This window comes from Eurosta solidaginis, chromosome 1 (genome assembly GCF_040869045.1).
Source record: "Eurosta solidaginis isolate ZX-2024a chromosome 1, ASM4086904v1, whole genome shotgun sequence".
Lineage (NCBI taxonomy): Eukaryota > Metazoa > Arthropoda > Insecta > Diptera > Tephritidae > Eurosta > Eurosta solidaginis.
In genome coordinates this window covers 280046915-280066853 of record NC_090319.1, presented here as the reverse complement: position 1 = coordinate 280066853, position 19939 = coordinate 280046915, and the positions used below count along the sequence as shown (strand labels likewise).

General features: G+C 39.4%; 1 protein-coding gene across 2 annotated transcripts in view; it reads left to right on the top strand.

Moving 5' to 3' along the window:
- The window catches only part of btsz (bitesize), a 184930-nt gene that overhangs the window by 89943 nt on the left and 75048 nt on the right, over nucleotides 1–19939 (top strand). For both annotated transcript variants that reach the window (XM_067760931.1, XM_067760930.1), the window contains exons 5-9: nucleotides 116–1041; nucleotides 4765–5551; nucleotides 5612–5753; nucleotides 8307–8623; nucleotides 17157–17271. In XM_067760931.1, coding sequence (XP_067617032.1) covers nucleotides 116–1041; nucleotides 4765–5551; nucleotides 5612–5753; nucleotides 8307–8623; nucleotides 17157–17271 — 2287 coding nt within the window. The remainder of the gene's footprint in view (nucleotides 1–115; nucleotides 1042–4764; nucleotides 5552–5611; nucleotides 5754–8306; nucleotides 8624–17156; nucleotides 17272–19939) is intronic.

The window sequence follows — 19939 nt, the reverse complement described above, 5'->3', positions numbered from 1 at the left end:
ATACCACAAGCATTTACGTTTTCACACTTCACGCTCACACAATCGCACGCTAGTGTTATGTGCTACGTATTATAAATGTTAATTTATGCTTCTTGCTCTTCTTCTTTGTGCACAGGTGCGCAGGCAATCAACACTCCCGGCTAATCCCTGTCAGCCGCCCATATATTTGTCAACTTCACCAAATCGCCCTTACAGTCGCTCACCAGAACGTTCACCAGGTGAACAACGTTATCCGCCATTCGTGCGTCAAACCTCCTTTCCATGCAATATGTCAGAAACATCAACACAACAGCTTCAGCAGCAACAGCAAACTCATCTTAATATAGGTAGTGGCGGCACTGCGCCAAGCCAATCATATCTGCGTAAGCTGTTGCCCACTTCACCCAATTACCAAGCATCTGCAATTTATCAACAGCAACAACAACCTTCACAGCAACCACAACAAGCACCCACACATGCCAACTACGATCCACAAACTGGTCTAACGCAAACCACCGATGAGCTGGATTATATTCAAGTTATACCCAAACCACGTATGCTGCGTCAAGCCACGCTACCGAATCCCGATCAGCATGTGAAGCTGTTGCCCACTTCGCCACCGAAACGTCAAACTTCGCCCCAATATCGTCGTTCACCGGAATTTATGCGTCAACAGACTTTACCGAATCCAGAAGCTTTTAGTAGTAACTCACTCGCTGTACCACAAGGACAGGCGCAAACTAAATTTGCACCCCTCTCACCACGTCACAAACAAAATTTTCTTTTTCCAAACATACAAAACCCACGTCAGTTTCTTTCGCAGCAACATGTGCCAGCTGTGGGATCTGGTAGCGGTGATGTTAGCACCACCGGTATCGGTATTGGTGTGGGCGCTGGCGAGCAATACTCGAGCAGTCAAAGTGTGAATATACAATCGCGTGATCATGCTAAAATGATGAAAGTACGCAGTCACAGTAATGAAGAATATTCAATTACGAAACCATATCATAGTGAAAATCGCAGGCTGCTACCTGAGATACCGACAATTAGTCGCTCGATGAGGTAAGTAAGAAGAAGGAAATATTTTAGGGGTAGTCTAGCTCTGAGTTAGAGATCGAATATGAGCACAGGGAGCCTTGCACTCTTGCAAGGATACGATTGAAAAATTAGACTATCTGCCAGAATATATTTTTAAAGTACGTAAATTTTTAGTTTGGGTGCTGCCTAACTGAGAAGCATTAGGAACAAGTAGTGCGCTGATATCTGGTGGAATCTTTTTTATCACAGGAACTCTGAACTCTTCTGCGCTTCTTTCTTTGAATTTCAGGTACACCCAGAACTCATCCAACACCGCTTTTCCATGACCTTGAGTATCATAACTTTTTTTGAAACCGTGAAACCTTGAAACCCCGCACTCATCTCCGTTGGTCCATAGCAAAACCTTTGTATTCTCTGGTTCAATGGTGGTCGCACAAGGCTGTTTGTCTTATTCGTAGTCTTTGCATAATAATCTCATTTCTTTTCGATACTGCTCTGCCCGGTAACCGGGCATTGAGGGACATCAAGATTACTAATTTTAGCTTTTGTTATTAGTGTTTTGTTATTTTCTCTTCATATTTGATGACACTGCAAGAATCGGGAAACCTAGCCTTACCGGAAAATACTTCGAGTATAGCCTATTTCCAGAGCTATTTTCCGCCTTTGAACCATACGTGAAACCTGTGATCTCCCAACTGCTATTCAAGGCTTGCTTCTAGCCCTCACTAAAGTTACTTAACACTCTGCACCTAATAGTTAACTACTACTACTACTAGTCCATTTGGGTTCAGTTATCACGCCGTATAATTTACTTCCTTATTTTTGTCTTAGGGTTTCCAGGACTTCGTTAGCTACCAGAGAAGATCGGACTAGACGCGACTTGACGGATGCCTCTTGTCATCATTTCACAACCCAAGGCTGTGACCAAAGTTTCGGTGCCGACCCTACTTCTGAGCATAAACTTAATGCTTACAATTATCGAACTCTGAGTCTTTACAGCACATATATTTCCATATAACGTCAAAAAGTGCGCGAAGTGCACTTTCAACCGATTTCCCTTTGTGGTATGCCTTTGAGCGGCATTCATTTAGCGAAAGCTTTTCTGGCCTCTTCGGTGTTTTAAGGGTAAATTTAGAGAGGCTTATAGATCCCTTTCATTTAAAGACATGCAAAGCAAGCAGATACATCCTTTCCCTGAATACACTTTTGATAGTTATTGACGACTTGGCGGAATACTGCTTCCCACACTAAATGCTTTGGCATGTTTTCTTTTTCTTAGCAAGGACCGTCATTTGCTTACCTTTCCTATCTTTTTTCCTTCTGCGGTGATGTCTTTTAGAATTTCTTTCAATCTGATGTCCCTGCAATCATTTGTGAGGCTTATGCACATTTCTAAGCCCTCAGACTGTCTTTGGTGCGATATATTTAATAGCTAAGTCATCAACTTTTAACTTCGCCAAAATTATTCACAAAAAAAATTGTTATATATAGACACAGAAACTTTCGGGGTTGCTGAATATACCTCTTCTTAGAAAGAAAGCAGACAGAATAACCACTTTTGACGAACCACCTAGCAAAAACTTAAAGCCGTCGATCTAAAGGGCGAATTAATGGTGACTTAAAACCATAAAGCCATAACCAGATAAAACAGCTGATCGAACCAACCTTATGGAAATCAATGTAGTAGATTAATGGTGCCATACCATAACGCTAACTCGATTACATAGATTTCCATAAGGTAGGTTCGATCAGCTGTTTTATCTGGTTATGGCTTTATGGTTATAAGCACCATTAATTAGCCCTTTAATTCGCCCTTAAGTTAGCAAAGTGTCTTTGGCGTAACGTTGGCAAATATTATGTTGTGATTTAGTCACAGCGATTTTCAAAGTAGATCGAAGTAAGAGCATGGAGGAAATCGTCGTGATTGATAGACTGTGATAGCATCAACGTATGTGATGTATGATGTGTGATAACGATTACTGGAAATCGACATTCTATAATGCGATATAGACTATCAGACCAATTCTAAATATTCTCGCGGATTTTTTTATTCCCGCGGAAAAATTCCTCCAATTCTTTTCTCCTAGGGAGAAGAATAATTGGGGAATAGGAATTTCGAATTTACGAAGTCAGCTGTTTTGTCAATTGAAATTTCGTTGCGCATTTCTTATTTTGTTTAAAAAATTGTAATGTTTAATTATTGTTGCCAATTTGTTTGAAATTAAGAAATAAGGTATACACAATGCACATTATTACATTTCATGTGGTATTCACTGAAATAAGTAATGAATTGGTGCCACAGCAACATCAACAGAGGAGCATAAGAAGAAGACCGGCGGGATAACACAAATCCGCCGGAGTTGCCTGCATTCATTCTGGAAAGCAATTTTCTGGCGGCCAAGTCGAGTTGAGTTCGCCTTTCGCCATATGCCAAAATCTATTTAAGCCTTCTTAAAAAATCCTTGCGCAATTTCTGGATGGCTGTATCAAATATGCGAAGAGCTCTTCCGTTGCTTATGATATATTTTTCGACTTAAAATAAAGAATATTTTGGTTGTTGTTGTGTGTGTTGTGGAGAATATTGTGGTAGAATGTAAATACATATTTTGGCACAAATTTGTACAAATAAGTGTTCTTTCTTAAAATAACTAATTTCCTATTTTGATGAATTCCCTTTAATTTAACTAGTGAAAAAACTCCTATGAAATGACAGAGAAATCTTCCTCTCCCTCACATTCATAATACCTACTTTTCTCCCATAACCGGTTTCCGCTTTTTCGAACATTGTTCAGAATAGGTGGAAAGGGAGAAGTGAAAAAACTCACAAGGAATTTTTATTTAGAATACGAGGATTGGGAGAAGGGAAAAAACTCGCACGGAAGTTTCGTTTAGAATTGGGCTGTATATTGTTCTTCACTCACTGCTTAGCCATAGTAACGAATGCAAGTCGACTCGACTGAGAAATCACAGCGACAAATCGCGTTGGGTCGAAAAGTTTGCTGAGTTTGCCAAATCTGTGCTAAAGCGGACGATATCTTTTTCGACGAGAATCTATCGATGTCCCTTTTTTCCATTATTGGCTCCACATAGCTAATTGAAGTATACGGAAAGGGTTGCTGTTCACCAGGGAACTCATCATTCTGTCGTCTCATTATTACACAATAAATTCCTGAGCTATGTATGCCTATGAACTATGGTGGCCGCCGTGTGTGATGGTAACGTGCTCTGCCTACCACACCGAAGATCCTGGGTTCACGACCCGTGCAAAGCATGATCAAAATTTAGAAACAAGTTTTTTCAATTAGAAGAAAATTTTTCTAAGCGGGGTCGCCCCTCTGTAGTGTTTGGCAAGCACTCCGAGTGTATTTCTGCCATGAAAGGCTTCCCAGTGAAAACTCATCTGCCTCGCAGATGCCTTTCGGAGTGGGTATAAAAGCAAGTAGGTCCCATCCAGCCAAATTGTATGGAAATTTCAAAAAACGAGCACGACGCAAAATGCCTTACATTTTTTTTTTTAAGTCCTGAACTATCAGCTAACTAACAAATTTAGAGCTGATTTCGGAAAGTCCATGAACACCTAGGCATGCTAATCCATAGGAATTTTAACTCATTAAAATGAAGAAGAAGATGGAAAACGCTTTTTCATAACCCTCTTTTCTCTCTCTCTTTCCTTTAATTTATGGATCAAGTTATGAGTTTACACTATACTGGACAATCTTATTCACCTTATCTTCTTGCCTCTTGCAGCCGCTCACCCAGTCGTTTGGTGCGTCAAGAATGTGTTAAAGATGATCGCAACAATACAACCGATTATGGTACAAGAACTTTTGGCGAGGCAAAGCAACAATTTAATCAATTTCAAAATGTCACGGAAGACGCTGAAAATCGTCCCGAATATATGGATTATTTCGGCGATAGCACTAGCAGCTTTTTAGAGGCTGACGAAGTACAATACGAAAAGAGTTACAATGCCGGCTTTAGCAGTGAGCCACGCATAATCTACAATGATGGCTCCGATGATGGCAGTTACAATCAATATCAGCGTCCAATAGTGCATAGCGCTGAGAATGTGCTCATACATGATAAAAACTATAGCTATTATGGGCCAGAAGGTGGCTCGAATAGCCAACCTTTGGGTGGTGGTGTCCTAAATATTGGTAGTGCTGGGGCTTTACCACGAACACCACAAATGCACAATCGTCTGCGACGAAGGCAATCACGTGAACTACAAATGCATCAGGAAGAAATGGCACATTTAAATCGGCATGCATCTAACGCTACATGTGAAAATGCAACAGCTGAAAGTGCTGGTGGTGTAGTTGATGAAGGTGGAGGTGTTGGAGGGAGTGCGGAAATGAACGCCCCTGCTATTGGAAGTACGGCTGGATCTTCTGCAAATGACGATAAAAGTGAAACACATGAAAGACGTAAACCAGAGCAAATGCGCTCAATATCTGAGGACTCCGGAGCAAAACCGAATGCACCTAAACCGGTTACAAGACGCTCAATGTCACATCCCGAAAAAGAAACACAAGTGAGAATGAATTTTGTAGAATTTCTAAAATGAAACCTAATTTTTATTTTCTATTTCTAGACCAACAAAAAAGTTGAACCCACGAAAATACCGAGTCCAAGACCTCTGGCCGATATTTTAGATAAGACACGAACCAATACGAAAATACCAACACCACGACGTCGCAATATTCGTGGAACAAATGGTGCTGAAGCAGAAGAAGGTATGTTTTTTTAAAAACCTTAGTAAGTTCATGCACTGTCACATAGATAGATTAAGTTCTTCAGTTGATTCTATAATCTTCGATTGGGGTATAGCGATTGTTTCCTCGCTTTGTGTGTCATTTGTCATTATGTTCGGACCTCAGCTAGTTTATACATGTTGATGTTGTTGTAGCGACAAGAACACTCCCCGAAGGCGGAGTGTTATCGATGTTGATGGTCCTTTTCCGGATGCAGATCCGGTACGTTCCGGTTCAAGCACCAACTTGAGGTTGCTAGAGCTTTGGTTTGGAGGAGCTATATATTGTGCTGGCAACCCCTTGAAAGGTTTACGCTACACAACACCTTGAATCAATTTGGTATTTAAGTCACCTCTTACGACAGGCATACCAGCCGCGGGTATATGCTCAGCCCCCTAACCCACTGTGGAGGTAGTACATACATCTTGCTCACAGGAGCAATTTCTACAGCCGATGACGATGTTCTCGGCTTGGGTTTCACGGGGTTGTTAATGGTAATATAAAACTTCATAGCTTCACTTATTTCCCAACCCAATTGTCAACCTCACTTACCTAAGACGGATCCTGTTACAAACGTGAATCTATCACACACACATCAGGCCAGGCTCTAGTTTGGCTGGTACTTTAACAGTAATTGTTACCAGAATATATCGGATCTATTTACGGCAAAATACTATAAACATCGATAACAATCCTCAAAACCATCGGGTAGTATGTGTATCGTTATTAGAAGATAAAGAAGACGTTGTTTGCTTAATTTTAAGCCGTGAATAACTTTGCCCGTTTCGGCAATTGAGAGGGGAATTGAAATGTAAAGCTCCATCATCATACTTATGCTGATATATGACGCAGGAGCCGTGACGCACACAAAAGAAGATGAGATAGCCCTTGGAGTATTCGCGAGGCTCTAAATGTTCACGGATTTTATGGAGCCAATCAAAAATTTATCGTGCCATGAATACAATCAGTCCTGATGTGGCTTGTATCAATAGTATTTCAAGCTAAGGTTAAATGTTTCGGACCAATAAGGAGGGGGAGAGGTATTTTTCAAGTGTTTCCTCTACTCAGGGCTATCTCAAGCATTGATGTAAGCCTGATGTATGATATTTTGTGGAAGACAACACGTTCAAGTCACGTGAGCCCCTGAACCCATGAACTTGTTTACGGATCGTTCAAGGCTGGTTGAGAGCGATAGGGGATGCCTTTTCTGGCTGGAACTTGAAGTAAGTAGCCGCTTATTGCAGCGCCTCTCAGCATTTTTACCACACTTTTTGTATGAGCTTGGTGAAATATGACGTAGTGGAATAAACCAGTTACTTCCGGCTCAGCTGATCGGCTACGAAGTCTTTTTTATAGATAAATACTGATGCTCTTCAGTCAGACAACGCAAACTTCTATTGATTAGAAGAGAACACTCACAGGGGAAGTGAGTTACCAATTTTACGCAACCCACGAAGCCTCCTGCATGTGACATTAAAGGACATTCCCATGTTCTTTCATTTCCACGTGTCGACTCAATGGCAAATTCCCTGACATTCTGGCAATGATTCTGAAGATTTTCTTCTTGGGCCTACTAAGGCAGTTCTTAGCTCTCATTTTCATTGTATCCGGGCCATTTCTGTTTGTCAGTTTTTCATCTATTCGAAGAGTAACAATTCGATGTAGCAATCTTGTTTTATATGTCGACTTCCATTAATTGATGTGAAAGGTGGGTATTATCCAATTATGCCTCATTTCTGCGTCTTCTCGAGGGTAACAGGCCTCATTTTCCAGAAATGTGCGAGATAGTTCGATGTTACGTCCTTTAACAAGTCCGTTAAAGATAACAGTTTAGCCGTACAGCTTCTAGCTCTATAGCAATCAGATACCCTCAGTGATTCACTCGTATTGAGAGTTGGTCATAATGCTGGCGAGCCGATATAGAGCTTCCTTTAGTAAGCATGCTGGAACATCGTGGGACACAGGGAAGAGATACCATCGATGTATTCTTCTTTTTCTTCATTGTCTTTTTTTTCTGTTAGCTATGAAAGAACACCCCCCCCCCCCCCCCCCCACCTCCGAAGGTTTTGGGGGTAACAAGCACCATTATTGTACTAGCCCGTCCATCTTGGGAACGGTTTTATATGACCCATCATCTGGAGCATCCGGTTCCCACCTCTTAGTTACGTGACCTTTAACCGCTAGTCAGTATTCTTAACTTCGAGTTATTCGAGGATTTCTACACCAACTAACCGTGAGTGAGTGGTCGCTGGTCACACTGCTAATTGATTTGGTGACCTAGTAAGCTTATTAAAAGCAGCTGCCACTAAACCTTATATTAATTTTCCAGCTTCATACATGCCTTTGAACTTTCAAATTGCATACATAGAGCCGTGACCTTAGCTTCATTAAGTCTTTTTCAAGTACCCCACGGTCACCTTAAGGCTTTCTAAATATGCACACTTACTATGGTACTTTAAACAGCTTCCGTGTTTTAAATCTTGTTTTCCTTTGTTCCATAATAATTTGTACTCATTCTTCTTCTTCTGATTGCAGGCACCAATAAACCCTATTCGAACGAAAGACGAAACTCCGTTGTATCCCTTAGATCCGCAACGTCAAACAAAAAACCTAGTCAACAATACAATGCAGATGAACAGAGAGCACAATTTCAGTTTGCTAAAGAGAATGGCAACAACAAAACAATAGAACCAAAATCCAGAGAAACAAATGAAAACACCAAAATGAAGGACCATGACAACTACAATGGAGTTCAAGCAAAAAATGCTGTTGATATGCAAAAACAGAATACAAAAGATGACACCACGGAGAGCAATAAGGATGGGACAGTGGAAGGAAGAACAATTCCCAAGGTGAGTTACATATTTTCATGATAGAAATCAGGGATGATAAATGGATGTTTTCATTTTGTACCAAACGAAGGAAAAAAATGTAGCAAATCATCCAAAAATGTACCAAAATTTGAACCAAACTAGAGCTATATTCAGCTTCTTTATCCAAAAACTGTTTTTAGTCAGGAAACTTTCTAATACAAATTAAAGGTAGTATAACAGGGGAGTGGCCACTGTGGTGTGATGGTAGCGTGCTTAGCCTACCACACCGAGTGGCCTGGGTTCACACCCCGGGCAAAGCAACATAAAAATTTTAGAAATATGGTTTTTCAATTAGAAGAAAATTTTTCTAAGCGGGGGCATCCCTCGGCAGTGTTTGGCAAGCACTCCGAGTGTATTTCTGCCATGAAAAGCTTTCAGTGATAACTCATTTGCCTCGCAGATGCCGTTCGGAGTCGGCATAAAACAAGTAGGTCCCGTTCCGCCAATTTGTAGGAAAAATTAAAAAGGAGCACGACGCAAATTGGAAGAGAAGCTTGGCCTAAAATGTCTTCGGAGGTTATCGCGCCTTACATTTATTTTTATTTATTTATGACAGGGAAATATGATGTATGAAGAAATACTTTTCCAGTAAAAATAATAAAAGAAGTTTATCGATTGAAGCGTACAATTATGTACATATATAAAAACATTTCTTTATTATAGGAACATAAAATTAATATTAAAAAAAAAATAACAGCTGCGTTCTATGCAAAAACATTTCATAAAAGCATTTTAGGTACAAAATATTTAGATTCAGGTATAAAAGTTGACAAATTGTCGCCTACATCTATATTAAGAACTCATGTTTTAATCACTACATAACAGTTCTTCTTCTTTGCGTTCTTTAAATATCTCAGTTGACAAAAAGCTTTTTTTCGTATCTATATTATGACAACTATTGTTAGTTGATTTCACCAAGTCTTTAGTTTTTATTAAATTCGAAACTGTGTTTATTTGAAGTATATTTCTACACTTAGTTTTAATTAAATTTTGTATAGGAAATATCCTTTCTACGTTTGTGGATGAATGTGGAATCGACAATATGCCTCGAACTATTCTATAAATATTGGAAGACATTTGCGCATTTAATTTATTTTTAACTGATCTTAATTCTTCCCAAAAGCTGCATATATTTAAATTCTTGAATTTTTTAAGGCCCTCATGTTCTGCTACAGCTCTAAATTCAGTATTAATTTTCTCTATTTTATCAAATGCAGATTTCGGAAAGAAGTCTATAACTAAAAGCACAATACTTCTGAAATTCCTCTTATTCGCCCTTCTGCTAAGTTCGTATCGCTAAACTGTTGAATAAATAACTCCAATATTGAATAATGGAAAAATGACCTTTATTAAAGTACTTCACAATAACACTCAAACTGTACAACGAATAGCTTGCTTAATAACCAAACTGATTAATAGCTCAAATGAAACTATAATATTCAAAATAATACTGCTCTTGCTCGCTAGATATCGTCTTAATCAAAATCTTAAAACTGAATTCCAGCGCCTCTACAATTGCCGCCTTTTATATTCTTTGATTTCAACCTTCGCATCTTCTAGGCGCTTCCAGAATCTACTAGTCCAGTAGCTCTCAAACTTCTCAGCTGTAACTACAATTGCACAATTTTATGGTTTTTCTCATTGCATACTTATAGGCATGGCGCAACGATACAAGGTGGCAGCATGGAACAGCTGATTATACCCTTTTTCTTATTTGATTTGATACATCAACTTTCGGTGCCGTACGATCTTGACATTTGTCCATCGAATTTACAAAAACAAAGTACATGGAATTTTTATTTATGTTTGTAGGTATGTCACCATGCTGCCACCTTGTATCATTCCGCTATGCTTATAGGAGTCTCTCAGATATATGCATGTGTTTGTGCATTGACTCTCCGCTACTCGTATACGTACATGGTACATATGTGTAGACGCAATTATTGTTTCGTTTATGTAGATACATAATGATTGATCTATGGATGTGAATTCACGTCACTGCTTAGCATCGGCTTAGAGACGATAGCATCGCTCAGTGCTGCTAACATTCGTTACAAACTATTTATTTCACCGTTAAAATACTTTCTGGTGAAAGCTTTGCAGCCCATAACAAAGTTTTATCATTCAAATTTACTTCCTTTAATAAAGTACTACAAAATCTATATATATAAAAAGAAGTGTACATTTTGATTGTCACTCCATAACTCGAGAACGGATAGAAATATTGCCATGAAATTTTTAGGAAATATACAGGAAGGAGAGATGATGGTTAGTTGATTTTGAAATTCCAAATCGGTTTAGCCATATTATATAAAAATGAATGTTTGTATGTATGTCATCGATTAACTCAAAAACTACTGGACCGATTATTATGAAAATTGGTATATATATGTATTTTTCCACGGGGAAGGTTTGTATAATGAGTACTTTGATACCGGGTGACTAGGGTCTCGAGATATAGGCCACAAAACATGGACCCGGGTAACTCCAGAAAGTGTTTGTACAATATGGGTATCAAATGGAAGCTGTTTATGAGTACTTTGACACTGGGTATTTTTCGTATGTCTGGGTGACTAGGGTCTCGAGATATAGGCCAAAACGTGGGCCCGGGCACCCCTAGAAGGTGCTTATACAATATGGATATCAAATGAAAGCTGTTGATGAGTGCTTTAATACAGGGTAGCTTTCATACCTATTGGTGACTAGGGTCTCGATATATAGGCCTAAACGTGGATCAGGGTAACACTAGGATGCGTTTTTACATTATGGGTATCAAATTGAAGCTGTTGATGTGTGCTTTACTATAGATAATTTTTTATACCGCTGGGTGTCTTGGGTCTCGAGATATATGTAAGCCAAAACGTGGACCCGGATACCCCGAGACAATGTTTATACAATATGGATATCAAATGAAAACTGTTGATGAGTGCTTTACTACAGGGTTGTTTTCAAACCCATTGGTGACTAGAGTCTTGAGGTATAAGCCAAAACGTGGATCAGGGCACCCCTAGAAAGTGCTTATACAATATGGATATCAAATGAAAGCTGTTGATGAGTGCTTTAATACAGGGTAGCTTTCATACCTATTGGTGACTAGGGCCTCGATATATAGGCCAAAACGTGGATCAGGGTAACACTAGGATGCGTTTTTACATTATGGGTATCAAATTGAAGCTGTTGATGTGTGCTTTACTACAGATAATTTTTATACCGCTGAGTGTCTTGGGTCTCGAGATATTTGTGGGCCAAAACGTGGACCCGGATGCCCCGAGACAATGTCTATACAATATGGATATCAAATGAAAACTGTTGATGAGTGCTTTACTACAGGGTTGTTTTCATACCTATTGGTGACTAGGGTCTCGAGATATAAGCCAAAACGTGGATCAGGGTAACACTAGGATAAGTTTTTACATTATGGGTATCAAATTGAAGCTGTTGATGTGTGCTTTACTACAGATAATTTTTTATACCGCTGGGTGTCTTGGGTCTCGAGATATTTGTAGGCCAAAACGTGGACCCGGATACCCCGAGACAATGTTTATACAATATGGATATCAAATGAAAACTGTTGATGAGTGCTTTACTACAGGGTTGTTTTCATACCTATTGGTGACTAGGGTCTCGAGATATAGGCCAAAACATGGACCCGGATACCCCTAGAATGTGTGTGTATTTTGGACATCAAACGAAAGCTGTTGCTGAGAGATTTTAAGTATTTTTCATTGTGATATTCGATTTAGTCGCATAAATCTGGCAAAACTGATAAATATGCATGCGAAACCGAAATAAAGACATTAATTAATAATACCCACATACCTATTTACATACGTCCTATTCGATTTACCTGAAAATTGGTATATAAATTTGCCTATATATTAGTATTTACGATGCTTTTTTCCAGGAATTATACCAGAGACGATCTGGGACTGGGACTGGGATTAGGACTGGGACTGAGGCTGAGGCTCGGAGTGGGACTGGGACTGACTCTGAATGGGACTGGAACAAAATACATACCACCCTCTGGAACTGGCAATAAGATATGAAGAAGAATGAGAAAAACTTGAGAGAAGAGAAAAGAGAGAAGAAGGAGACTGAGAAAGAGATAGAATGAGACGAAGATGGAGATAAATGAAGCGATAGTGAATACAAAGATTAGGAAAAAGTGTAGAGGGGCGAGGGCAGAGTTAGACGGAAAAAGCTTATTAAAATGTATGCAGATATACCAAATTTAGGGCAGAACAACGTCTGCCGGGTCTGCTAGTTGTATATAAATTGTTTAGCACAGCTCTTAAATATGTGTGCGTCATCTTTTTCGAAAAGGTTGTTTGATAGAATAATATCCACATTAACACGGCAGTAAACTTCATCTGGGGTTAAGTGATTTTCGTCTGAATCAATATTTAACATCCAAATAGGACTGGAGTCTAAATAAGATTTTTTTTATAAAATTTTTTAATTTGGTAATAAGTAAATGTATGCGAATATATTCAGGCTGCATTTCTATATTCACATTATTTATTTCATTTAAAATATAAAAAAGGAATGTAAAATATACTTTATAAATAGGACTTTGAAAAATTTCATATATAAGATTAATATTTTGTTTACTGCTTTTATTTTCAAATACGCAAAGATTAAAATAATACTTTAGGGCATCCCATTGCTCAAGAATTCTATCTATGACTGCTTTGCTAGAAAGCCACCTTGTGGGGGCGTACTTTAGTATAACATGCATTTCTGTACCGAAATGTTCTTGAAAACCCTGAAAGTCTGCTTTCCTAAGAGGGCTGTTACAAAAATGATATTTTACGTCTTTTAAAAATGTATCAATTTTGTTGGGAAATACATCACAAGCGGCCATTGAAGCTAAATTTAAAATGTGACAAACACATCCATTAACATGCAGATTTGGAACAACTTGCCTCAGCCTTGCTTGCACTCTGCTTTTTGCTCCCATCATAACCGAGCAATTGTCGGTAGTGAAACCAATCATTTTTTCAAGTGGTATTGAATGGTCTTTCAATGATTTAATAATGGCATTAAAAATACCCTCCGTGCTACTATGGTCAAAGTTATCAAATCTAAAAATCTATCAACGCACTTTTTATCAAAAATTCGAATCGAAACTGCCAATTTTTTTGATATACATACATATATCAGTCGTTTCCATGAACCAATAAAAAGATCCCGCATTTAAAAATGAGAGAGCAAAAAAATCATAGTTGGCTGGGAAATAAATTTTCTTGGCGTGACGTTACGCTTTTGACAACATGTTTTATTGCTGACTCAGTGTTCAGACTTTTGCTCCGCTCTTAACTCCTACTAAATTTTTTATCTTAACGGTTTATTTGGGTCGAGTTGAAAACTAAATAGTATTACTGCCTAATATCTTTTGGTTGAAGTTTTTATTATATACATACGTATGAAAAGCTGATTGTTTACAAGTGACGATTGGATGAAATGAAGTGAATTCATTGTTCGTGTCTTAAGAAATGTTTGTTCACATTTTGCTTATAGTTTTTGTTATTTTTTTATTTCGCACGGAATGAGAATTGAAGAAGTAAAATGTAAGCAAAAAATGTGTCCTAGCGTAATCTGAAAATCCTGCCAAAATACAACATACAGCACTTCTTGAAGTTTTATATAAAAATGAAGAACGTTGAGTCAGTGAGGTCAGCGATAACAGTCGCCAATTGGGAGCACCAAGCGAGGTCAAATATTCCTCCAACTGTCTCTCCCAACTCAGTGAAGGTCTTTTCTTTCCTCTGTTTACAAACCGCGGTAACTTTCTTTCTTGGCGACGTATTCGTCCATGCGCTTAACATGCTAACGAAGCTTCCTGTTTTTATTCGCTGCACTATCGTCATATCTGCGAAAAGCTTATATAGCTCATCATTATACCTCCTTCGGTACTCGCCGTCGACATCACGAATAGGACTATTCTTCTCTCGACACCTTCCATGATTCCGAGCCATACATCAGGACAGTTATGATTAGTGACTTGTAGAGCGAGAATTTTGTTTGTCGAGACAGGACTTTACTTTTCAATTGCTTAAAGAAGCACTTGTTGGCAAGAGTTATTCTCCGTTTGATTTCTAGGCTGACGTTGTTTTTGCTTTTAATGCTGCTTCCCAAATAGACGAAACCCTTCACAGTCTCGAATTTATATCAGTCAACAGTGACGTGGCTACAAAGGCCACGATAACAGCAAGTACTATAACAGCAAGTATATCGAAGGGATTGCCAAGCCACCAAATCAATTTGATGTTGGTTGTTCGTCCGCTTTCAAAAAGGAAGAAAAAATATACTCCGAAAATTTTATTTTTACTCCGCCGTAGTTGTTTACTCAGGTAACAGTTTTAAATACTCCGAACACTGGTAGCGAAATACGAGAGAAATGTAATAAATCGAAAAACTTCAAAAGCGCTACGTCATCAAACTTTTTTTCAAAATTCGATTACAAATACAACAATTCCGGAATGCGGGATCTTAGCTCATTTGTTTATGAGTCGTTTCATCTATTATTAGAGAGTAATAATTCTTCTGACAAAATGTAATCATGGATTTATAATTTTCTGGTCCTGTTATTTGAGTTATTATTTCTGTGCTTTAATTCTATTGATGCAAAATTTGTTCACAATTTTAGAATCAGTTATGCTATTTTTCATAAGCATATTTAAATGAAAATTCTGCTCGCCAACAAAACAACTTAACTATGTATATATTTTCTTCGAAAAATTTTCCTTTTTTTTTGTACATTCAAAGCTGCTTTGAAAATGGCTTGAAATGTAGTGCTGTATTTTACAAAAATGTACCAAATATGTCAATGTAGTACCAACGTATTTTCGGGAAGCGAAATGTACCAAAAAAAGTACAAATGTACCATGATTATCATCACTGATAGAAATTGTTGTGTTACTTTGACTGAAGTTTAAGTGAATTTATTATGCTAAAAGCTTTCACAAAATGGTCGACCAAAAGAGGGTTGCGTGTGTTTCGAGTGCTAATCTATGGATATCACGCTTTTTACTTCCCGCTTCCAACCTCTTGTATTCCTTCTCATTGCCTAGGACTGCTTTGTCTAGCCTTCAGGTATGGGAAATGAACGGGTTAATACTCCTGGGGGTTTCAGGACAGCTTCTTTTCAGTATAATTCCTGGAAATCTAGACCTATCAGAAAGTACCAGCGGTTCTTCACCAATCGGGGAGGCCTGAAATCTGGTACGTAAGAAACTAGTTTCATTTGCTAAGTTATTTACCATATCCGTATGATACTGCAAAATATCGCTCGGGATGTCAAAAAATTTACTTTTTACCGTAAGCGACAGCTTGACAGCCACTGACTCCCACCAGAAACAGGCACAGTTACACGCCCCTTGTTTTGTGTTTAGAAATGCTTCCTAGCAAAATTATTTGTACTTCATGACTTCTATTTGTTTTACAATTGAATGAAAGCTATTTGCGTTGACCCGCCGCAGGCTGGCTATGATACCGATAATAAAACCTGAGCAATTCTATACCGAATGCATAGGCCAGTCAGACGCTTCAACGTTTTGAAGAGAAACAAAGACATACTATTTAATCTAATATCCTTACGAGATACAAGATAGCGCTTATGGGTCATTGGAACAAAGGTGCTTTCCACCATGCTCGAAGACTTTGAGCCGTACCCAGGTAGTTGCTGTAAAGTCTGCCAGCCAGCGATACAAAATCCTTAATGAACTTGTAAGTTGCATAGTCATAAGGACATTTATAGAGGTCATAAATCACACTTGTAGAGCTGAAAGAGTAATAGCCCACATAAGTTTGCTTTTTCGGCAGCGGAATGGAAGGCAATCCTACAGAGTCACACATAGCATGTAGTGAAGGAGGTTCCTGCTCAACCGGGAACTGTAAAAATTGTTCATCAGCATCTTCAGTGAGTTCCAGCTGCTCTTTGGCCAGCCACGTTACAGCCTTTTAGGTTTTTGCAGAAGCTTTCCGATTCGAATAGGCCCAAAACTATCTTACAGAGCTCATAGTTCGAGGGTAGCTTACGCCTCGTACTTTATTGCAAACTCCTCCACTGTTGTTGTTGTATTAACGATAAAGACACTCCCCGAAGGCGTTGGGGAGTGTTGTCGATTTTGATAGTCTTTTGCCGGATATATATCCCGTACTTTCCGGTAACAAAGCACCATTAAGGTACTAGCCCGATTATCTCGGTAATGATTTATATGACCACATTAAACCTTCTAGGCCATCCCGCCCTCCCCAACCCCTAGTTCCATGAGGAACTTTGGGTCTCCAGAGCCCCGCCTGCAGGATAACAGGATTCCCCTCGTATAGGTAAAGTTGACAGTTGGGTTGTAGAAGCTTTGAAGCTATAAAGCTTTGTACTGCGCGTATCAACCCCATTGAATCCCAAAACCGTCTTCGTCTGATACGCAAAAATTGTGTCTAAGAAGTCTCTACTTTTTATTTTAAATTTGTTGTTTTTCATAAATATTCTCTTTACTGCCATTTACAGCAACATACAACAACTTTGGGTGAGCAAGAGATACAGAATGCTGTTGAGGCAGCCGCTGTCATATTTAAGAAAGTCGTTTTGCAACGGCGACAAGAGAAAAAGGCGGCCGAGGAAGGTAAGTTTACCATATGTACTATGTAGATATTTATTGTTACTTTAAGTTTTGTGCTCACATACTTAGTATCTACATATGTAAATTCATACATACATATTAACATAGTCGAAATTGGGTGTAATATTTTATTTGTTTTCATTGACTAATCGTTGGCCTTTGGTGACGGTATTTTTGGTAAGGTGGGGACTATTTATTGTAACTTTTCAGCATTTGATGTGATGGGTGAGTCCTGCCGGACTTTCTCAGCGACCCTCTATATTCCGCAATGCTTGATCGGGTTCAATGCCAACGTTGTTAGCCTTGCACATCTGGAACAATCACTTGGCTGACTAAGAAAATGGCGTTTTCTGGATAACAACAATTTATTATTGGAAGGGCTCACTCGATGTGGAAAATAACTGGCAGTGCATCAAAAGGTATCCTACCGTACCGTACTCCATTTTTGAACAATCTATGAAAATTTATCATCAAAATTTTAGAAACAAGGTTTTTCAATTAGATGAAAATTTTTCTAAGCGTGATCGCCCCTCGGTAGTGTTTCGCAAGCACTCCGAGTGTATTTTTGCTATGAAAAGCTCTCGGTGAAAACTCATCTGCCTTGCAGAGGCCGTTCTGAGTCGGTATAAAACGAGTAGGTTCCGTCCCGCCAAAATGTGGGAAAAATTAAAATGGAGCACGATGCAAATTGGAGGTTATCGCGCCTTACATTTATTTTATTTTTTTTATGGAAATTTGTTGTACTAATTTTTTTAGTGAGCTTCAGACCTTGCCTTTTCGTTTCATCCATATAACCCAGATATGTTCTTATATTATTTTCATAAGGGAGTGCTTTACACTATGCAGAATACGGCTGGGACTATAAATACGCCATATAACGTCCGTATCTACAAACTTAGAGCATAGGTTGCCGCGGTTTTGATAATAAGATTAATTGGCAGAAATGTTTCTTAACAAATCCTCCTTAGGTTGCCATCAAATGTTTCCAACTATCGCATCATTGATAGCTTATTTATATTTTAAAGCAGTTGTCTTTCTTGATGAACATGGAATCGCCGCTGCCAACCAAGATAATCGAAGCGAGATAGTGAAGTGGCGTGGCTTAATAGTACAAGATGGACTGAGTCAAAGATTGTCGGAGTTACTTCTGTGGTGAGTTCGTCGGTGGTCGGCAACAGTTGGGCAGATTGCCGGAGCCTCCAAACAAATAATTGTAGCCTAAAGTGTTGGGAGGCCACGAGGAGTATGGGAACAACAACAGTTGGGCAACAGGGTGTATGATAGTATGCGACACCTCCTAAGTTTCGGGGGCGACAATCAACGGCGGTGAAGTGAAGACCAATATCTGTCCCATATTTGCGCGCTATATTTAAGGGGTCTGAACTGAAAGTGCGGTGGTACCAGCAGGGGCTATTTAGACTAACCGGAGATATTTTTGGTAAGGTGGGGACTATCTATTGTAACTTTTCAGCATTTGATGTGATGGGTGAGTCCTGCCGGACTTTCTCGGGGACCCTCTATATTCCGCAATGCTTGAACGCGTTCAATGTCTACGTTGTTAGCCTCGCACATCTGGAACAATCACTTGGCTAATGGCGTTTTCTAGATCTCTGAAATCTACCATCGACCAGATTTTCACAATGCGCCAAATATTGGAAAAACCCCGTGAAAAAAGAATCGACGCTTCACCTCTTCGTCGACTTTAAAGCCGCCATCGATAGCACAAAAAGGAGCTGCCTATATGCCGCTATGTCTGAATTTGGTTTCCCCGCAAAACTTATACGGCTGTGCAAAATGACGTTGAGCAACACCATCAGCTCAGTCAGAATTGGGAAGGACCTTTCCGAGCCGTTCGAAACTAAACGAGGTTTCAGACAGGGTGACCCCCTATCGTGCGATTTCTTTAATTTGATGCTGGAGAAAATTATACTAGCTGCAGAACTTATCCGCACTGGACTACTTTGGACTAGGTAGGCAATTGAAAAGTAAAGTCCTCTCTCGGCGAACGAAAATCATACTCTACAAGTCACTTATCGTACCCGTCCTGCTATATGGGGCAGAAGCATGGACCATGACAACAGCAAATGAAGCGGCTTTGGGAGTGTTCGAGAGAAAAGTTCTTCGAAAGATTTATGGACCTCTTCGCGTTGGCGATGGCGAGTACCGAAAAAGATTTAATGATGAGCTGTACGAGCTATACGCAGACATCAACATAGTCCAGCGAATTAAAACGCAGCGGCTGCGCTGGCTAGGCCATGTTATGCGAATGAAAGATGATGCTCCGGCCAAGAAAGTGTTTCTATCGGAACCCGCCTATGGAAGCAGAGGTAGAGGGCGGCCCCCACTCCGTTGGAAGGACCAGGTGGAAAACGATTTAAACTCCCTTGGTGTGACCAATTGGCGCCGGTTGGCGGAGCGAAAGAGCGATTTGGCGCGCCTTGTTGGACGGCCATAACCGTTTAGGCGTTTAAGCGCCAATTAAGTAAGTAAGTAAGTAAGTGGTCTAGACTGAAGTGCATGTAAAAAGCACAACGGTAGCACCTAGTACTCATGCATTAGCTTATGGCTGCTACTGGATCCAAGAAGAAATAAGAATGGCAAGCCTCTCTCCGGTTAAATTTAATCAATTAATTTCATAAACTCTGGTTTTAGGCGCTGGTGAAGTTATAAT